This window comes from Passer domesticus, chromosome 13 (genome assembly GCF_036417665.1).
Source record: "Passer domesticus isolate bPasDom1 chromosome 13, bPasDom1.hap1, whole genome shotgun sequence".
NCBI lineage: Eukaryota > Metazoa > Chordata > Aves > Passeriformes > Passeridae > Passer > Passer domesticus.
The window spans coordinates 4,360,907-4,376,903 of record NC_087486.1 but is presented as its reverse complement, the minus strand read 5'-3'; the positions used below and the strand labels follow the sequence as shown (position 1 = coordinate 4,376,903).

Genomic DNA, 15,997 nt, shown 5'->3' with positions numbered 1-15,997 from the left:
AAACAAGTGGAAAAAAAGCTGCCATTGAGGCCACACTTGACACTTTGGTGGGACAGTGACACACTGAACAGTAAGTCTGGTTTTGATCCAGACATAAAATTGATGCTGCTACTGCCCCGTGCAGGTTTTCAGTCTCCTTGCCTCTTGTGAGCTTCCATCTGGCACATCAGATTAGAGTCACTGCTTTGCTGCTCCTATTCCTGATTTAATCTCTTTCAAAGTTCAACAGGCTATGGTCACACAACAGCAGCTGGATAGTCCAAAAAGAAATGGACATATGAAATTTGGGTAACCTTCTGTAACTGCAGAACTAAAGAGACTTCCAGATGCATGCTGTGACTCAATTTACTATTGCTCAATCCTCACACTTATTTTGCCACTCTGCTCCTTACACTTCAGTTTTTTCCTTCTGTAACAAACAAGCTGCAACAATTTTAATTTTTTTTTAGACTTAAGTATCCCTCGTTACAGAATTCAGATTGCACTTCAACCTTCAAGAGTCAGCAAATGCAATCACAGATTTTCCACCATGTGATTTATCTTTAATTTTTCCCTATTTGTGATCCAGTCAGGTAACATGACTCCTACTGGAAACAAAGGTTTAATCAAGTAGGACAGAGAATGTAAGTCAAATGTCATCAAAAAACCACTTCTGTAGAATGCTTTTTATATAAATAAAATACTAGCACAAAAATGTCAATCCCAATAAACCCCGGTAGACAATTACAACATAAAACTAAAATTTAAATGCATTATTTTGGCGAAAGAGAGACTGAGGAACTTTTACCCACAGCTTACATCCTCCATTCAAGTGTGTTTCTTTGGGCTTCATAGCATTCATATAACTTTGAGTGTAACTTTCCCTGAAGACAAAAAGCTGGTTTCAGACATAAAGCTGCTCATAAGGTGTGGTCTAAGTCCTCCTCCAAAGGAGTAGCAAGTGCTACTTCCTTCCTTGCAGGCACACAGAATTGAGAGACCACATTCAAGCCCACACCTCAAGTATTTTAAGAAATCTTCAACAGATAAAGAGACTCACAAGTGCTCCCAGTCACTGAGTTTTCAGGGTTAGGGCACAATATTTTGATGCTGAGAGAAAAATATTTACAAGAAGGATAAGTTTCTATCCCTTCTTTCAAAACAACAACAAAAGGGTAAATGTTTTCAGAAGACAAGGAAGTTGTAGCTACGCTCAGCGTGAGGCACTAGTGAGCTCTGAAGCTGTGCAACTTCAACTCACTCATGTACCTGAGACTTCCTATTTCTCACCACAAAAAATTTAGTGACCTTGAATGGAGGCAGAAGATAGGGAGGAGAAAGAAACCAAGCAACCAACTTCACAGTAAAAATAATACTAACAGTAGGTATGACACGCCACACCCTCCCAAATGTTCTGTAGTGAGCTCTGCAAACTTGAGGAAGTACCTCAAGTTTTCAGAATTTCAGAAGGTGTGGCATTAGTTATTTAAGATGATCCCCAAAAGGTACCACTGCTTTGATAAACCCCATGCATCCTCTAAAGCTCCTCTTTGTAACAATTCACTCACTACTCATGGAAATGTGCTCACCAAAAACTTCATACCAGTTTTCTGACACCATGAAGATCTTGCACAAGTTCTAAGCTCACAGTAATGCACCAACTGGCCAAGGAAACCTCCTGACACCATACATGCCTCAAGTCTATTAGCTGAATAGTTACAGGTAAGAGATTTTACTTGGAAAAGCAGGAACATTGCACAGGAGACAGTGCACCTGTGACACTAACCACAATGAATTCTAAATAATCCAAACTTTCCCTACTCAAAAAACTGTTTCAATTATCTGTCAGTTGACGGAGTTTTTGGTGAGGACAGAAGAATAAACATGTGGAGTTTAATATTGCCAAAAACCAACACCCCAACAGTAATGGGCCATGCTTAATGATCCTTGTAGTTTCAGCTATCCCTTCATTGCAAGCTGAATACCATTAAAACATTGCCCTAATTCCGGATTTATTACAAATTAAGCATTTCTCTAAACACATGCTTGCTGTTCCGCCAGGGAGGGCTGAAAAAAGTTTAAACAATGCAAGCACTGAAGCTTTTAACACCCAATCTGATCATTCTCTGCTGCCATATCACCACTTTGGCACCATGAATCCCAGTCACCCCTGTACTTTGCAATATCAATTGCCTTCTGTGATCATTTCTGAGGAATAAACCTGAGTACAGGTAACTCCTCTAAGCCAAAGTAAGCACCTGCTACAAGCTCTTCTCTGATCAGATTCAGGGGCAAAGCACAGTAACATGAACAGGTCAGTCTGGAGTCCCACTCTGGAAGTGTCACCCTTGCTGCCTCCAGAGCTCCAGTTCCTACCAGCTCCTCTCCCTGGCCCTTCAGGCTGCCGGCAGCCAGGGCCAGACAACAGCATCCCACCTGCACATAAATCACACACACTGAACATACCAAACCTTCTACAACACAAGCTGCTCTCTATGCCCAGCACCCAGACTGCCTGTGAAGGGCTTGCAGCTTCCTCCTGCCTTTAACTGCACAGCCACGACTCTGTTCAGCTCCCCATTCCACCTGTGGGGTAACAAAGTATTACAGCACATTACCTAGGAAAGCCTGGGACCCCTATCTCATCAACACAAGCATGGTCCAAGTAGCAGGTGAAGCAACTAAACCAGAAAACCTTCAACTGCACTTTTAATATGGCTTTGTGCCCTGAAAAATGTCCTAAGGCTGAGGCAGAAGCTGAACTGCACTTCTGAGCAGGAAAAAGGAAGAGGAAACAACTGTTTATACAAAATAATCAAATTGCAGGTTCATAAGCCGTTGTCTTCCTTCATTTATGCAAATGTCCTGCAGTGGAATTGCTAAGCAGGAGGTATTCAGGAGGAGTGAGATCACTACCTTTATCCTGGCTATGATAAAGTGAAGTGCATTATCATTTACTGAGCTTATTTCTAAGCTTACATGAATTAATTCTACAGTTCCTGTTTGCAAAAAGACCCAAAATGCACCACCTCAACATCAGATTTTAAACCTTTTATTTCTGGAAAATAATCAAAATAAAACCAGAAAATGAATGCTGATGTCACTACAGAGAAGCTGACCAGGTTCTCTTCTCAAAATTGGTTCCTTTCAGTCTGCTTGTTTGTTATTTGAAGCTGAAAGCAAGAATTATTCCATGAAGTGCTACAATAGCTGCTACACTCAATAGCTCTAATGCACCTGCAGAATTTCCTTTCATATCCAATACTGAAATCCAATCCAGAAGACCATTACATGTCAGACAATATAAGGAAGATGCTGTTTTATGTAAGATTACATGGAATATGTCTGGATGTCAGAAACTTATTTCTCAACTCCACTGCACACAGAGAGAGGAGAACACACAATCAAGGTCCTTCAAACTTCTGTTTCAGTGTCTCCAAAACTATCTTCTCCCTCTTCCCAAGAAGGAAGCTATTCAAAACAATAAACCTTCCCCTGCATCCCACCTTGTTAACAAGAAAGAACAAGAAATTCAACATCTTATAATTAAATTGCAATTAAGACTGCAATCTCACAGGAGGTACTTTGTACACCTTTAGCATAAGCAGGGCTGTGCAAGGGGAAATCTTCTCAGTATCATAATCTGACAATTTCAAAAGATGCCCATTATATTGTGAAAAGACTAAAGGCAAGTATGCAGTGATAATTCTGCAGAATAATCTGGGAGCATCCAAGATTTTACAGATGGAGAAAAAATACAGTCCTCTTCCTGAACTTGCTCTGCCCTCAGGACTTTAGTCCTGAACTGCCAGCTCCTAGGAAAAGCACAATTATTTAGTTTTCCAACCGTAAGTTAAAAAAACCCCATACAATCAAGCAAAAAACCCAAATACTTTCCTACTTCAGATCCTTCATCTGTGGATAAACCTGAATTACCACATTTCTTCTCTGCTACAAGTTTATCCAAGAATAAAAAGTAGTCATCATAATCCTAAATAGACTAAAATTGCTTAATACCAATTGTCTTTAATCATTATATTTTCCATGAAGGTAGGTTACAACCTTGGAGCTTTTCTGCTGCTGTATTACGCAGCTGGACAAAGAAATTTTGGTTAATAGTTAATTAAAAGTGTCCTTTCAGAGCTGAGTATGTGAAAATGGGCACAAGCAGTAAGAACACACCATTCAGAATAAGTATTGCAACGGCAACGTCATATTAATGGTATTTCATGAAAATTTTTAGGTTGGTATCTCACATTCACTAAAAAGCTTGGCAAACAAAACCCCACAAGTTCACAAACACGCACTCTGACTGAACACAAGTGTTCTTTTGTGAAATGAAACTGGTCAATTACAGACAAATTAACTTTCACATTTCCAAGCCATGTTTATTTGTGGAGGATAATGATGTTTCCTCTCCTTTCATAGGTATCCCTTTGTTAAACTGGCTCCTCCAGGAGATCAAGTAACTCGTGTCCTAAAAAGGTAACAGGAGCTGTTCCATTCGCCTCAGAGACCCAGTTTCTGGCTCCTGACCACACAGAGATGGTAATTTCAAATGACACTGTGTATTTGCAACAAACAAATTTCACAACGCCTCAACATGGGCACTATTTATTTATTTACTCACTAATGGTAAGATCGCTGGATTTTTCTGAGCTAATGTCTGCAGCTACAGGAGTTACAGTTACTGTGTAATTAACAAAAAAACAACACTGGCAGTCTAAAGGCTGAGACTGCACTTGCCAATTAGGAGTCTATTAGCACTATGTTTTCAAGCTGTCTCCAGAAATGCAATCATCTGTTTGGTAGCAAGGAGAGCTAGAACACTGTGATACAAGTTAACTTATTTAGACAATTAACACCTCTGAACAGAGAGTTTCCCCCCCACACTTCATATGATCATATAGAGAAACAGTTAAATAATTCAGTAGTTGTCAAAACAAGGAATACTTTAAAGTGACAGCAATCTTTAAGATATCAGCTCTATTTGTAGATCTAAGTTACCAAGACTAATTTATTTTTCAGAAGATGCATTCACCCACTGCAACTCCAATAAAATTATCTAAGGTTATCAAAAGGCTTCTTCTTCTCTTCACTTCCCAAACGGTCTTAGAGAACCTTTCAACTGAGTAGTTTGGTAGGACGCAAAACACACACCTCCAAAAAATCACACAGGGAGGTATTTGTTTACTAAGTGTAAAGTAATGTCTTGAGAGGAAACACTGAGCACAGTCTGCAACCTACGTTAGGATGATTCTAAATGGCTTGACAGGATGGGGAGAGTAACCACCAAGAAACATATTTATTGCTCTGACTCAGAATGGAGTAGAGAAAAAAATCCCTCCCTAACTCCCAACAGGTCTCATTATTATTAAAACAGATTTTAAAAAAATGCAGGCTAGTCTCATTAAATAAATTGAATATACACTAATATTTCTAATTGTATCCCAAATGAACCAGTTAATATCTATGAAGCATGCAGTCAGTATTGAACTGGTCTGGATAGGACACACCCTTTGGATGAGCAGAGGAAAAAGTTCAACAACTTTGAGGTGGTTTCCTTATAACCCATAAACAGACCCTGACAACGTTGGTGTCAGGGCAGTTTCATTCCTAGTGGCAAACCAAACACCTCCAGAAAGATTTAATCTATTTAAAGTAACAGTCTACACAGAATACCCACTTCTCCACTCTGATATAACCCAAATATACACCAACAGTATTTCTACTACAATAAGCTGCTGAAAGCTTCTCATGTGAAGATCTGTTGGATCCTGAGATCAATTTGAACCTGAATCATTCCAAGTAGCCCCACACAAGTCACAAACTGTATTTTAGTTTATATCCTTTGTCAGAAGTTTGTGACCCAAGAGGGGAACCAGAATATTGATGCTTACCCTCCCCATCACAACAGTGATACAAACAGAAAGGTTAGCATGGGACCTTCAAGTTGTGATACATGATAGGAAAACAAACAAATTTAAACTTGCAACTAACAAACCACTAACAGTACGGTTTTAAGTAAAAATATGTAGAAAGGTCTTATCATGGAAAAAGGCTCCACAGCCAACCTTCCTGTCCCTTCCCCATCACCACAAGCGTTTGTGGTGCCGTGAGCAGCTGTTTGTAAAACGTGGCCAAATCAGTTATGAACCATAAAACCATTACGGGGCCTTTTTTAGCTGTTATCAGCAAGAGAGCACAAGCAAATACTGAACCACACACCAGCAGCACAAGGAAGGCAAAGACAAGGAATGGCCAGGTATAAAAATGCAGTTTTTAGTTTTCTATTAGTAGAAAAATAATCTTAGAGCTCTTCAAGCTGCTTGTGAAATCACATGCTAAGGGTGCATTGCTCTCAACTTGTACTTTGCCCCCAGCCACTTATTCTTGCCCAAACACCATTCCTTCCTTTATGCCAGTACAAATATTTGTGTGACGATGGAGTTAACTCTACCAGGGAACCAATCCAGTGGAGAACTAAATTGGCAAAAACAACTGGTTAGTCAGAGATTCTCTCATCGAGCAGAAAGTCTGTAAGTGCCAGTAAAAGGGAGAGAAGTGTGCAGGCTGTGGCAGACGGGAGGCTGTGAAACCTCTTTCACCATCAGCCTACGCTGACACCGACTGTGAAACTATAAACTCTGATTTCGTGGCTTGGGTTATGTTTTCTTATTGGTGAAAGTGCTGACTGTGTTTGAGATTTCAGGGCAACTACAAGGGGAGATTTAACCTGTGACCAATGTCCTCCACTTATGTGAGAACTTTGAGGGTCCTTCTCCTCTCCTTTCCCATCTCAACACTGCTTCCTCAAACGTGCAACACAATTGTATGGCAAATAAAGTTTTGGGAACTACTCCAACTCAAACTCAGATAATCTAAAAAGTCCTTTTGGGAGAGAAAGAGCTTCCAGTTGGGTCTGTTCCTCTTTCCAATTCCTCACACAGCAACCCAAACACCATCATTACACAGGACACAATGCAAGAATAAGTAATGAATACTCTAACTGGTACTGAAAAAATAAGTGTACTCAGAGCACCACAGCCTACAGAGCTTTCTGAAAAGAAGTAAGGTACCAACTTATAACAATTTCACATGACCTTGCCTTGGAATATCTTTTAAAAAAATGAGTACATCCCAGTTAGAATCAGATCTTGATTCCCAGAGGCGAAACAGGAGGACCACTTCATTCTGGAGAGTTCTGCTCTTCTACACAACTGCTCTTTCTAAAGAGGCTACCAAGCATCGTTCAAGTTTTAGCTGTGTAACAAACAGCTCTTCATTCCAAATGGAACAGGTAAATAAAGCTCCTGCTCCAAACTGACACATGACAGCAGTTGTCAATCTTTGTCCAACTGGGTCCATATTTGCCCTGTGTCAATAAGATCCAGATCACTACAAGGAGCTGGAAAAAGACCAACTGGAAATCTGACTACTTTATTCACTAGGTACATTTGTTACTAATTCTGCTTTTCATTATCTTGCCCTACATTAGTTTTGCCTTATAAACACAAAAAAATGAAATAACCATTTAAACAAATTCTGTGAAACTGCCAACTTTTAACAAAATGTTATGCTGTTGTACATCATTATATCAGTAAAAAACTATTAAAGGGAACAGCTCTTCTCAAGAAGTTTCAATTTCCTGCCCCTCTTCTCTAAATACCATCTCAGTTTAAGTTCAGAGCACGCAGTGGTAATTTGGAAGCTGAAGTTCCTCATCAAGCACATGCCAGCAAAGTATTTGAAACATACTTGAAGCAACAGGTCAACAGGCCAGTTACACCCTGGATGTTGGAGACGAGTTCACATTGGAATTCTTGTATTAGGACTTTGGACAAGCTGTACTCACACTTCAGAATAAATCAATGAAAGATATTCCAAAAGTTCCAGAATGAGGCACACAGCTTTCAATCATTACATTTTTGTGTTCTTCATCCTGTGAAGCAATGCTTCACTCATTCCCCAATGCTCATCTTTGCTTTTAGAAATAAACATAATTTTCATATAAATACAGAAATTTATTTAACACTCAAAATGAATGGAGACAAATATAAAAGAATTGGATCAGCATTTCAAGATTGTATTTTAGGCCAACTGCAACACTTCCAGTTGCATACTGAAACAGCAAAGACTGAGGAGAGAAAGCAGTAGTGTGTCCAATGCCACGGAAGTAATGATACCTTGTATATGAAAAAATTATGCAAATCAGCTAATATTTTGTAATACACTAACTGGCAACACAACCAAGAGGAATTAACGTAGGAATGAGTTAAACACCTTGATCCTTTTGACCACAGCTGCACACAGTGATGTAGGTAAGGCTCTTAGCCTTGACCAGTTTCATGCAGGAGCCCAGTCCTGCCTGGCAAGGACACACAAAGCTCTGCTTTAGAGACCATTTCAAGAACACAGAGGTGTCACACATACATCACAGATTCCTTGGAAATACATAGAGCCAACACCTGAGCTAGCCTTACACAACTTAACACAGACTATTGTCAGCTACCACAGGCTGTAAAATGGCAATAACACATTTGAAAGAGCACTAACAAAAGCACCACTTGCAGTGCGCTGCTGAAACTGCGTGCTTGGCCACAACTACCTAATGCCAACTCTTAATAAATCCATCAGCCTGTCATATTTGCCTGTTTGATGGATTACTCCACCAGCTGAATATTCAAACAAGAGAACACTGTACCCATGTATGTGAGATAACAGAGCATAATACTTTCACAGATGTTTATCTCCCATACTCAATTACATGGCCCAAAGACTAGAACCCTTTTTCTTCCTTATTAATACCAGCAACTTTCTGGAAGTCTTTTAAGGGAAGGAGGAAAGCCTGAAGAAGTAACTTGCTGTTACAAGTACTTGGCAGACACAGCCATGCCTGGCTGCAGAGCAAAATGCTACATTCAAATCCAGTCCTCCTCCGTATTGCCAAGACTTTTGTCTCTCTCACAGCTCTCTGGTAACCAGGCAAAGGACAAACCCTTCCAGGGCTGAAGATCATCATCATCATCTGGCTTGTAATAGTAATATAAAATGCTGTTTTTAAAGCAGTTATCAGCAGGACACCTCTTTAGCAGCAATAGGAGAATAACTCATGCAGTGAGGGTTAACTAACTGTCCCTTACATAAAACTGTGGAAGTGTTCACTGCCCTGAAGATCTTGCTTATGCAAACCAAAATAAATCTTAAATGTAGAGAAAACTAAATGATCCTGGGACTGAAGCAAAGGAGTTTACAGGAGATTCAGATAGCAATGGACAAATGTTAGACAGCCATTTACCCTTCTGCTGGATATATTCTATGATGGATCATTTACAATAATACCTGCTATTACTGAATGAGCAAATAGCATTTCATTTAAGAGCTCAGTAGTCTGGGTGGACAAATCCATGAACCACAACAAAATCGCCTGTAAATAAGAACAATTACAGGCACATAAAGAGAAAGTAGTTAAGCTGGAGGATTGAAAAGCCCCAGCTAAGGGTACACAGGATCCTGCCTATTTCTGGGCAAACATGAGAATTCCAAAAGCAGAGAGCAATCAGAAGTCACTGTAAGGTCTGTAATTGTAGGGTAAGTGACTGGGGTGCGTTTATCACATTAGTATCCTGCAGACATAGCATGAGGTAGCAGACAGCAACAGGAGACTGGGAGTCAACAAAGGCAGATTTTTAACTGTTACCAGCACAATGTGACTTGGTTAATTGACAGAATTATCTTACTACCTTCCCTCATCTGTGACCTGGGAGTGAAGTGCAGGGTGTCATTACATGCTTTAGGTTGCAACAGCAAGAAAGTGCAATGACAACAGAAGCAGTAATTCATGCTATTTTACCAATAATTCACCCTCCTCTTTACAGATTGTACAATTAGAAACACTAAAGAAAACATGCTGTTTATCAACCAGAACTTCTCCCCTGCCTAGTTCTACTGGAGCTCATGACAACAGCTCCTTTAATCTTTCCTTTTCCCCAAACACTAAAAATCCTTTCTCTTTGCACAGATGTAGCATCAGAATAAATAATAGAGGACCCAAGTGCCTACATGTAAAATAAACCTTAAGATGTTATAATGCTTCCTTATTACAATCAATTCTAAACAAGACTATTTGCTCTCCATTTAAAAAGAAATTAAACTATTATATACTGGGCTATTCATCAAGCTTGTGAAGTGTATGAAAACAGCTCTGCAACACTTCACCTCCCACTCTAACACAAGGGAGTGCAAGCACGTTCCTGCTGGGCCACTAGAAAGGCGTGGCTAAGAGCAGTACTAGCAAAGCAGGGCTCAGTTAGGTGGACAAAACTCAACTGGAAGGAGCATGGAACAAAACAGGTGTATGGCAACTGTCATATTCCTATTACTAGCAAGAAATTCACAGGCTCTCTCCTTTAACTTTTTACTTAAAGTAAGTGACTACCTCACTCACCTGAACTAATGAACGCCTGGATAATACTGTCCTAACTACATTCAGATCTGTCACTTTCATCCCTTTTTTATCAAACTGTTTCTTATCCTTTGACGTGTGGAAAGGTGCTTAAAAGGAGCTCCCACATTAAGGTCATGCATGCAGAAGATCACAAAAGCTAAGAATGGCAATGGAATCTTAAAGAAAGTGGCTGTAAGGTCTCACCACACTGTTACACAGGCAGCAATCTGATCTCAATGGGTCCAAAGGTTTTCCAGCCTGCCTGCTGCATGTCCTACAAGTCTGTGACAGAAATCAGGCAGCAAAAATGTTAACCTGACATATTAAGAGAAAAGTTATTCCAATGAGGGGTCCAGCTGGCCTTGTTACACACAAACACCGTGTTCTGCTTTGAGCTGAACCCCCTCGTGCAGATTAACAACATACAGGAACCTTTCAGTAAAATAAGAGTCAGCAGTTTCTGCTTCAAGAAGAGGAAATTCAACAGAAATAAACAGAGATGATGGCCTGGCTTTTAAACATGGCTACTAGGCCAAGCTGATACATCCAAGTTTCTGAGACATTAAAACCTGTTCTAACAGGATTTCTTAATATTCCTTGGTGGTTTTGGTTTTTTTTTTTTTTAAGCTGTGGGGTTTTCTTTGTAGAACTCTCCTAGAAATCTCACAGGGAACACAAAGCACAACATGTACATGTCCAGTAAGACTTAGAACTGAAGTTACCAAATTGCATAACACTGTGTACTTCCACAGCCAGGACTCTTGAACTCACTCTCAGAGACTACAGCTTGTGCCAGTTCTATTATCATACAGTGAGGAGAAACTTGGTTAAGGCCCTTGGTGATTGGATTATCAAAGTATTGATACACCTATAACAATAAAAATATGACTTTCCTTGTGTAAGCTGCTTCTACACAGTACCAGGCAGGCTGCAGATCCTCGTCTCCTGCAGCTCACAAGCAGTAAATGCAACACTTGGCCTCAAGTTTCATCACAACTGCAGGATTGTTTCAGAGCAGGCATGGGTAACCTGAACTCTGCCATGGATGCCACAATATCTGGGACTGCTCTCACCAGAGCATGCAGAGACAAAGCTGCAGATCCCCTGCTGCAGCAGAGCAGTGGGAGGGAGGGAGACCACACTCCTTCCCACCTGCCAAATGTTCCTGCAGCTCACACTCCCACCAGCAGCTCCAGTGTGTGACATGTGCCTCTGTGCTCTGTCACAGCAACTGGCCACCTCCTGCCTGGAATGCTGAGGCAACACAGTTACACTGCAGCCCTCAGCTAGCCTGTGACAAAAGAGAATCGAACAAGAAATCTCTGACATTGCCTCAGGAGTGACTCAGAACTGCCACCTGACTCACCAACTTTGCACCAAGCACCACCCTGGCCCTGAGCCATCAGAAACCTCTGCCATTTAAACAGGGCTCGCTGTCCTGGAGCCAGGAGCTGAGCACAGAGGGCTGCGTTTATTTTCCAACTGTTTCGTTCACTTTCCAAATTCAGTTTTGAATTGCTGGGGAAAAAGAACCCATACAAGTGAACACAAAAGTGAAAAGCTGCCTTCTCAAGTTAATTTATTCACATAATAATATGAAATAGAATTTACTCCAGAAGGAATAAGAGTATTAGACCTGCACCTTCTAAACTATAAACTAACCAGAAATTCAACAGAAATTCAATACAATTTCACACACTTTAAGAACTCTTGAACACACTGCAGTACCCATTAAGAAACTGAAGGGTGGAAGAATTTTGACGGTTATTTTGAAATTGCAAGAATAAACCTCATGACAAGCAGATTTTACTAGGTACATACAGGTTTTTTATAATTATTTGATTTAAACTGCAACCTTGTTTAAAATGCTCAGCCAGAAACAAGGTATTACTGTTCAGTCAAACCTAATCAAGGCAGTTGCTTAATATTTAAAAGAGGGAGTTGCATTGGTAATGAAAAGCAGGGAAGTTAACAAAGGGCAGAACAAAAGGATTCCCCCACATCCTAGAACACTGAATCTAATACTCTACCACAGTCTTCCTCCTAAACTTCAACTACAATGGGACTACCACTCAGTATCTAAATAATTGTTTCATGCACAACAGGATGCAGATCCATACTTTGGAGCTACTAGAAAATGCTACCATAAAAACAAGAGGTGATTGTGAAGAGAATTACAAATCAGAATTTACCTGATTAACTTCATTGCCCAATTCCAACCACACCAAAGAAATACAGAGACCAAATACTTCAAAAATACTAAATATAAATTTGAATTTCTCATATGTATTTTGCAGTTGCTAACTTATTTTTTGGTTCTAGGACTTTGATGAATGTTAACAGGTTACAATTTTTACCTGGGTTTTAGCATTTAAAGTAACTCACAGCTGTTTATCATCACCTACAGAACCTTCACACACCAAAGCATCTGAGAATTGTGTAAGAAAAAGTCCCTCATGTTGAAATAGCTGACCTAACCAAGCTCTCAGCCACTGAAGCACAAATAAGGATAAAAAAATAAACCCCAGATGAGTAAATTGAAACTCTAAGATAAGCATCAGCTGACTATGGAACCAAGATGCAGAGCTCTAAACCACTATCAAAGCTATCAAGGAAAATTTCAAGCTATTTGCACATTTCCCAAATCCTCATATAATCATATTCCCTTTTTAAGGAAAGAAGAGCAGTTTCTTGCTAAAGTTCAGTATGCTGCTGCCACAGCATCAGCTGTTATTTATGAGGCAGATTATATCATTTAGCTTCCTCTGCAGAGAATTTTGTAAGTCGTGGCCTTAAGACAGAAGACATTATGACAAATCTGCACCACACACAATGGGACTATTGATCCTGATGTCTCTAAATACTATTTACTCTGCAGGCTCCACCTTCCTCCTGCCCCTCCTCCCCCTTTTTAAATAAACAATCTGCTTTATTTGGATAATGTTATTTCCAGAAAACTGAAGTTTATTCAACAAAACCCAAAAAATGGTTCACTTTTTGCACCTGCTCTAGAAACAGAATGTCTTTTCCAATTCTGGAAATAGAATGTCTTTTGCAATTCAGATTTTGATGTAGTGTTGGACTTACTTATATCTTTAGAAGTAAACATTTTAAAACCAGTGACAATATTATAATGCTACAGTGATCATTAATCCTACAGACAAAAAAAAAGTACCTACGTAAAACTTAGGAAAAAAACTTTATTTCCCTGAAAGGTCCTGGAACTCAAGTCAGGGCTGTACTCCTCATACCTCATTTGTCACATTATTAAAACTACTTTACCCCGGGCTGACTTTGTATACAAGAAGCTGTAAAAAGTAAATAACTTCCTCAGGACAAGACTTAATCACAGTGGTTTTTGAATGTCATCCAAATTTTGGCCTAGAAAAGTCTCAGTCTAGCACAAAGCACTTTGAGCAAAGCAGTTGGGTATCATGAATAAGCTGACACTTCTCTTCAGTTTGCCATCTTTAAGCCTATACGTCACACAGGCCTTTTTAAAAGCTGTTTGGAAAAACAAAAATGCTAAAAAAAGTTTAAAGCAGAACTTCAGTTTTGAAAGACTTCTGATTTTAAGGGCAGGTACAACTGTTTGTCATTAATATCATTTGGTATATACATGACATACCAATCTACAGACCTTCAGCCACTTATTTCTCTTAGCATTCCACAACTCACAGGACACAGAATGGTTTGGATTGGAAAATAACTTTAGGGAGCAACCAGGCCAAGCCCCTGGCATGAGCAGGGACATCTTCAACCCACAGAATTACTGGGGCTGGAAGGGAGCTCTGGAGACCATCCAGTCCAGCCCCCTGCTAAAGCAGGTACATCTGGAGCAGGCTGGACCACATCCAGCCAGGTTTGGAATATCTCCAGAGAAGGAGACTCCACAACCTCTCTGGACAGGCTGTTCCAGTGCTCTGTCACCCTGACAGTAAAGAAGCTTTTCCTCATAATCACACAGAACTTGTGTGTTCCAGTTTGTGCCCGCTGTCCCTTGTCCCATCACTGGGCACCATTGGAAAGAGTGATGGAGGAGTGCTCCAAGCTTTCCCTCAAAGGCTTATTATTTGAGGAGGCAAAACAATCTTTGCTAGGTTATTCACCATACCAAATTTTTGTCATGCCAAAAATGAAGGAGTGGCTGACACATGCAGTAATAGCATCATGCTCTCCACCTGCAACACAATGATCACCAAGTCCACTGACAAGCATTCAGCGGGAGGAGGCTCTGTTCAAGGAAATAAATCTGTAAATATCTGAGCTATTTAAATGTGTAAGGGGTGCATCTCAGCCCTCTACCCTCTGAACAGCCCAGGGCTGTGAGTCAATGGCAGGGCAACCTGTTCTTAGGAAGGAGGGAAAGCCTTTAAAGAGCATGTGGTGACTTGGGAAGCTCTATGAGAACGTGCAGGTGATTCCTCACTCCCCTCCTGCTTGGAGAGACTTCTCTGCTGCCCCTCAGGGACCTAAGGGGAGCCAATCCAGCAGAGACAGATTCCAAGGGCTCCTACACCAAACCGGGCACACGCAGACGGGGACCCTGGCACAGGAGGGGCACCCGAAGCTGAAGCGATGATCGCCGAGAGCTGGAAGGGCCCAGATGCTCCCGAAAGGGGCGGGAAAGTAGCCAGCCATAATGGAAAGGCCACAGAATACCTGAAAATCAACTCCTGCCTGCCTGCAGCCCCGGAGGGACAACAAGGCCACGCCAGGAGGACGCTCAGGGGCGACCCCGGGCAGCCACCGGGGGACGGGAGCAGGGAGAGACAACGGGGCCGGGGTCAGGCGGGCACAGAGGGGGTGTGAGGCCGCCACCTCAGCAGGGGAGGGGCCGCGGCCATGTTGGGGGGGGGCGGGGGGAGCGCGGGCCCGGCTGAGGGGCCACGGCCGAGCCGCCCCCGGCCCCCCGCGCGCGCCGCGCCGTACTCACGCCTTGTCCACCAGCTCCCGCACTTTCCACATGTTCAACATGGAGCCGACCTCCCGGAGACCCGCCCGGTCTCGCTCCCTCCGCCGCCGGCCCCAGGAGGCCCCGCTCGCCGCGCTCCGGCCGCCGCCGCCTCCGCCGAGCAAGGGACGCGGCGCCGCTCCCGGAAATGAAGGGTCGGGTGGCCGCGCGGGCTGCAGGGAAATGGAGTCTCGGGGAGGGAGGGACGGGGCGCGGAGCCTGCGGGGCGCCGCGAGGGCTGCCGGGAGTGGTAGTTCGCGGCTGTGCGCGCGGGGCCTGCCGGGAGCGGGCGTGAGGGGAGCTCGGCCGGGGTGAAACTCGCCAGGGTGAAACTGAGCGGGGTGAAATTCACCGGTGTGGAATTGAGCGGGCTGAAATTCACTGGGATGGGGTGAGGCTCTGCCTGCCGTGTCCTGGGCTGAACGGGCGCTCTCACACGGCGGGGACACCGAGCGGGTGAGGGGCACGGACAGCCCGCCTCAAACCCGCCCTGAAACCTCCCTCATCACGCCCCTGCAGCCTGCATCCGCAGCCCGGCGAGGCGCAGGATGGAAAAAGGCTGTGAAATAGTTGGTTAAAGTCAAAACACTGGCGTAAAACCCATGATGGACCAGAAT

The 15,997-nt window shown here is 42.3% G+C and overlaps 1 protein-coding gene across 1 annotated transcript in view; it reads right to left on the bottom strand.

The window, feature by feature from the left end:
* CLINT1 (clathrin interactor 1) overlaps nucleotides 1–15,522 on the bottom strand; it is a 46,574-nt gene extending 31,052 nt beyond the window's left edge. The window contains exon 1 of the mRNA XM_064387403.1: nucleotides 15,363–15,522. Coding sequence (XP_064243473.1) covers nucleotides 15,363–15,403 — 41 coding nt within the window. The 5' untranslated portion in view covers nucleotides 15,404–15,522. The remainder of the gene's footprint in view (nucleotides 1–15,362) is intronic.
* Between the last annotated feature and the right edge of the window lie 475 nt (nucleotides 15,523–15,997).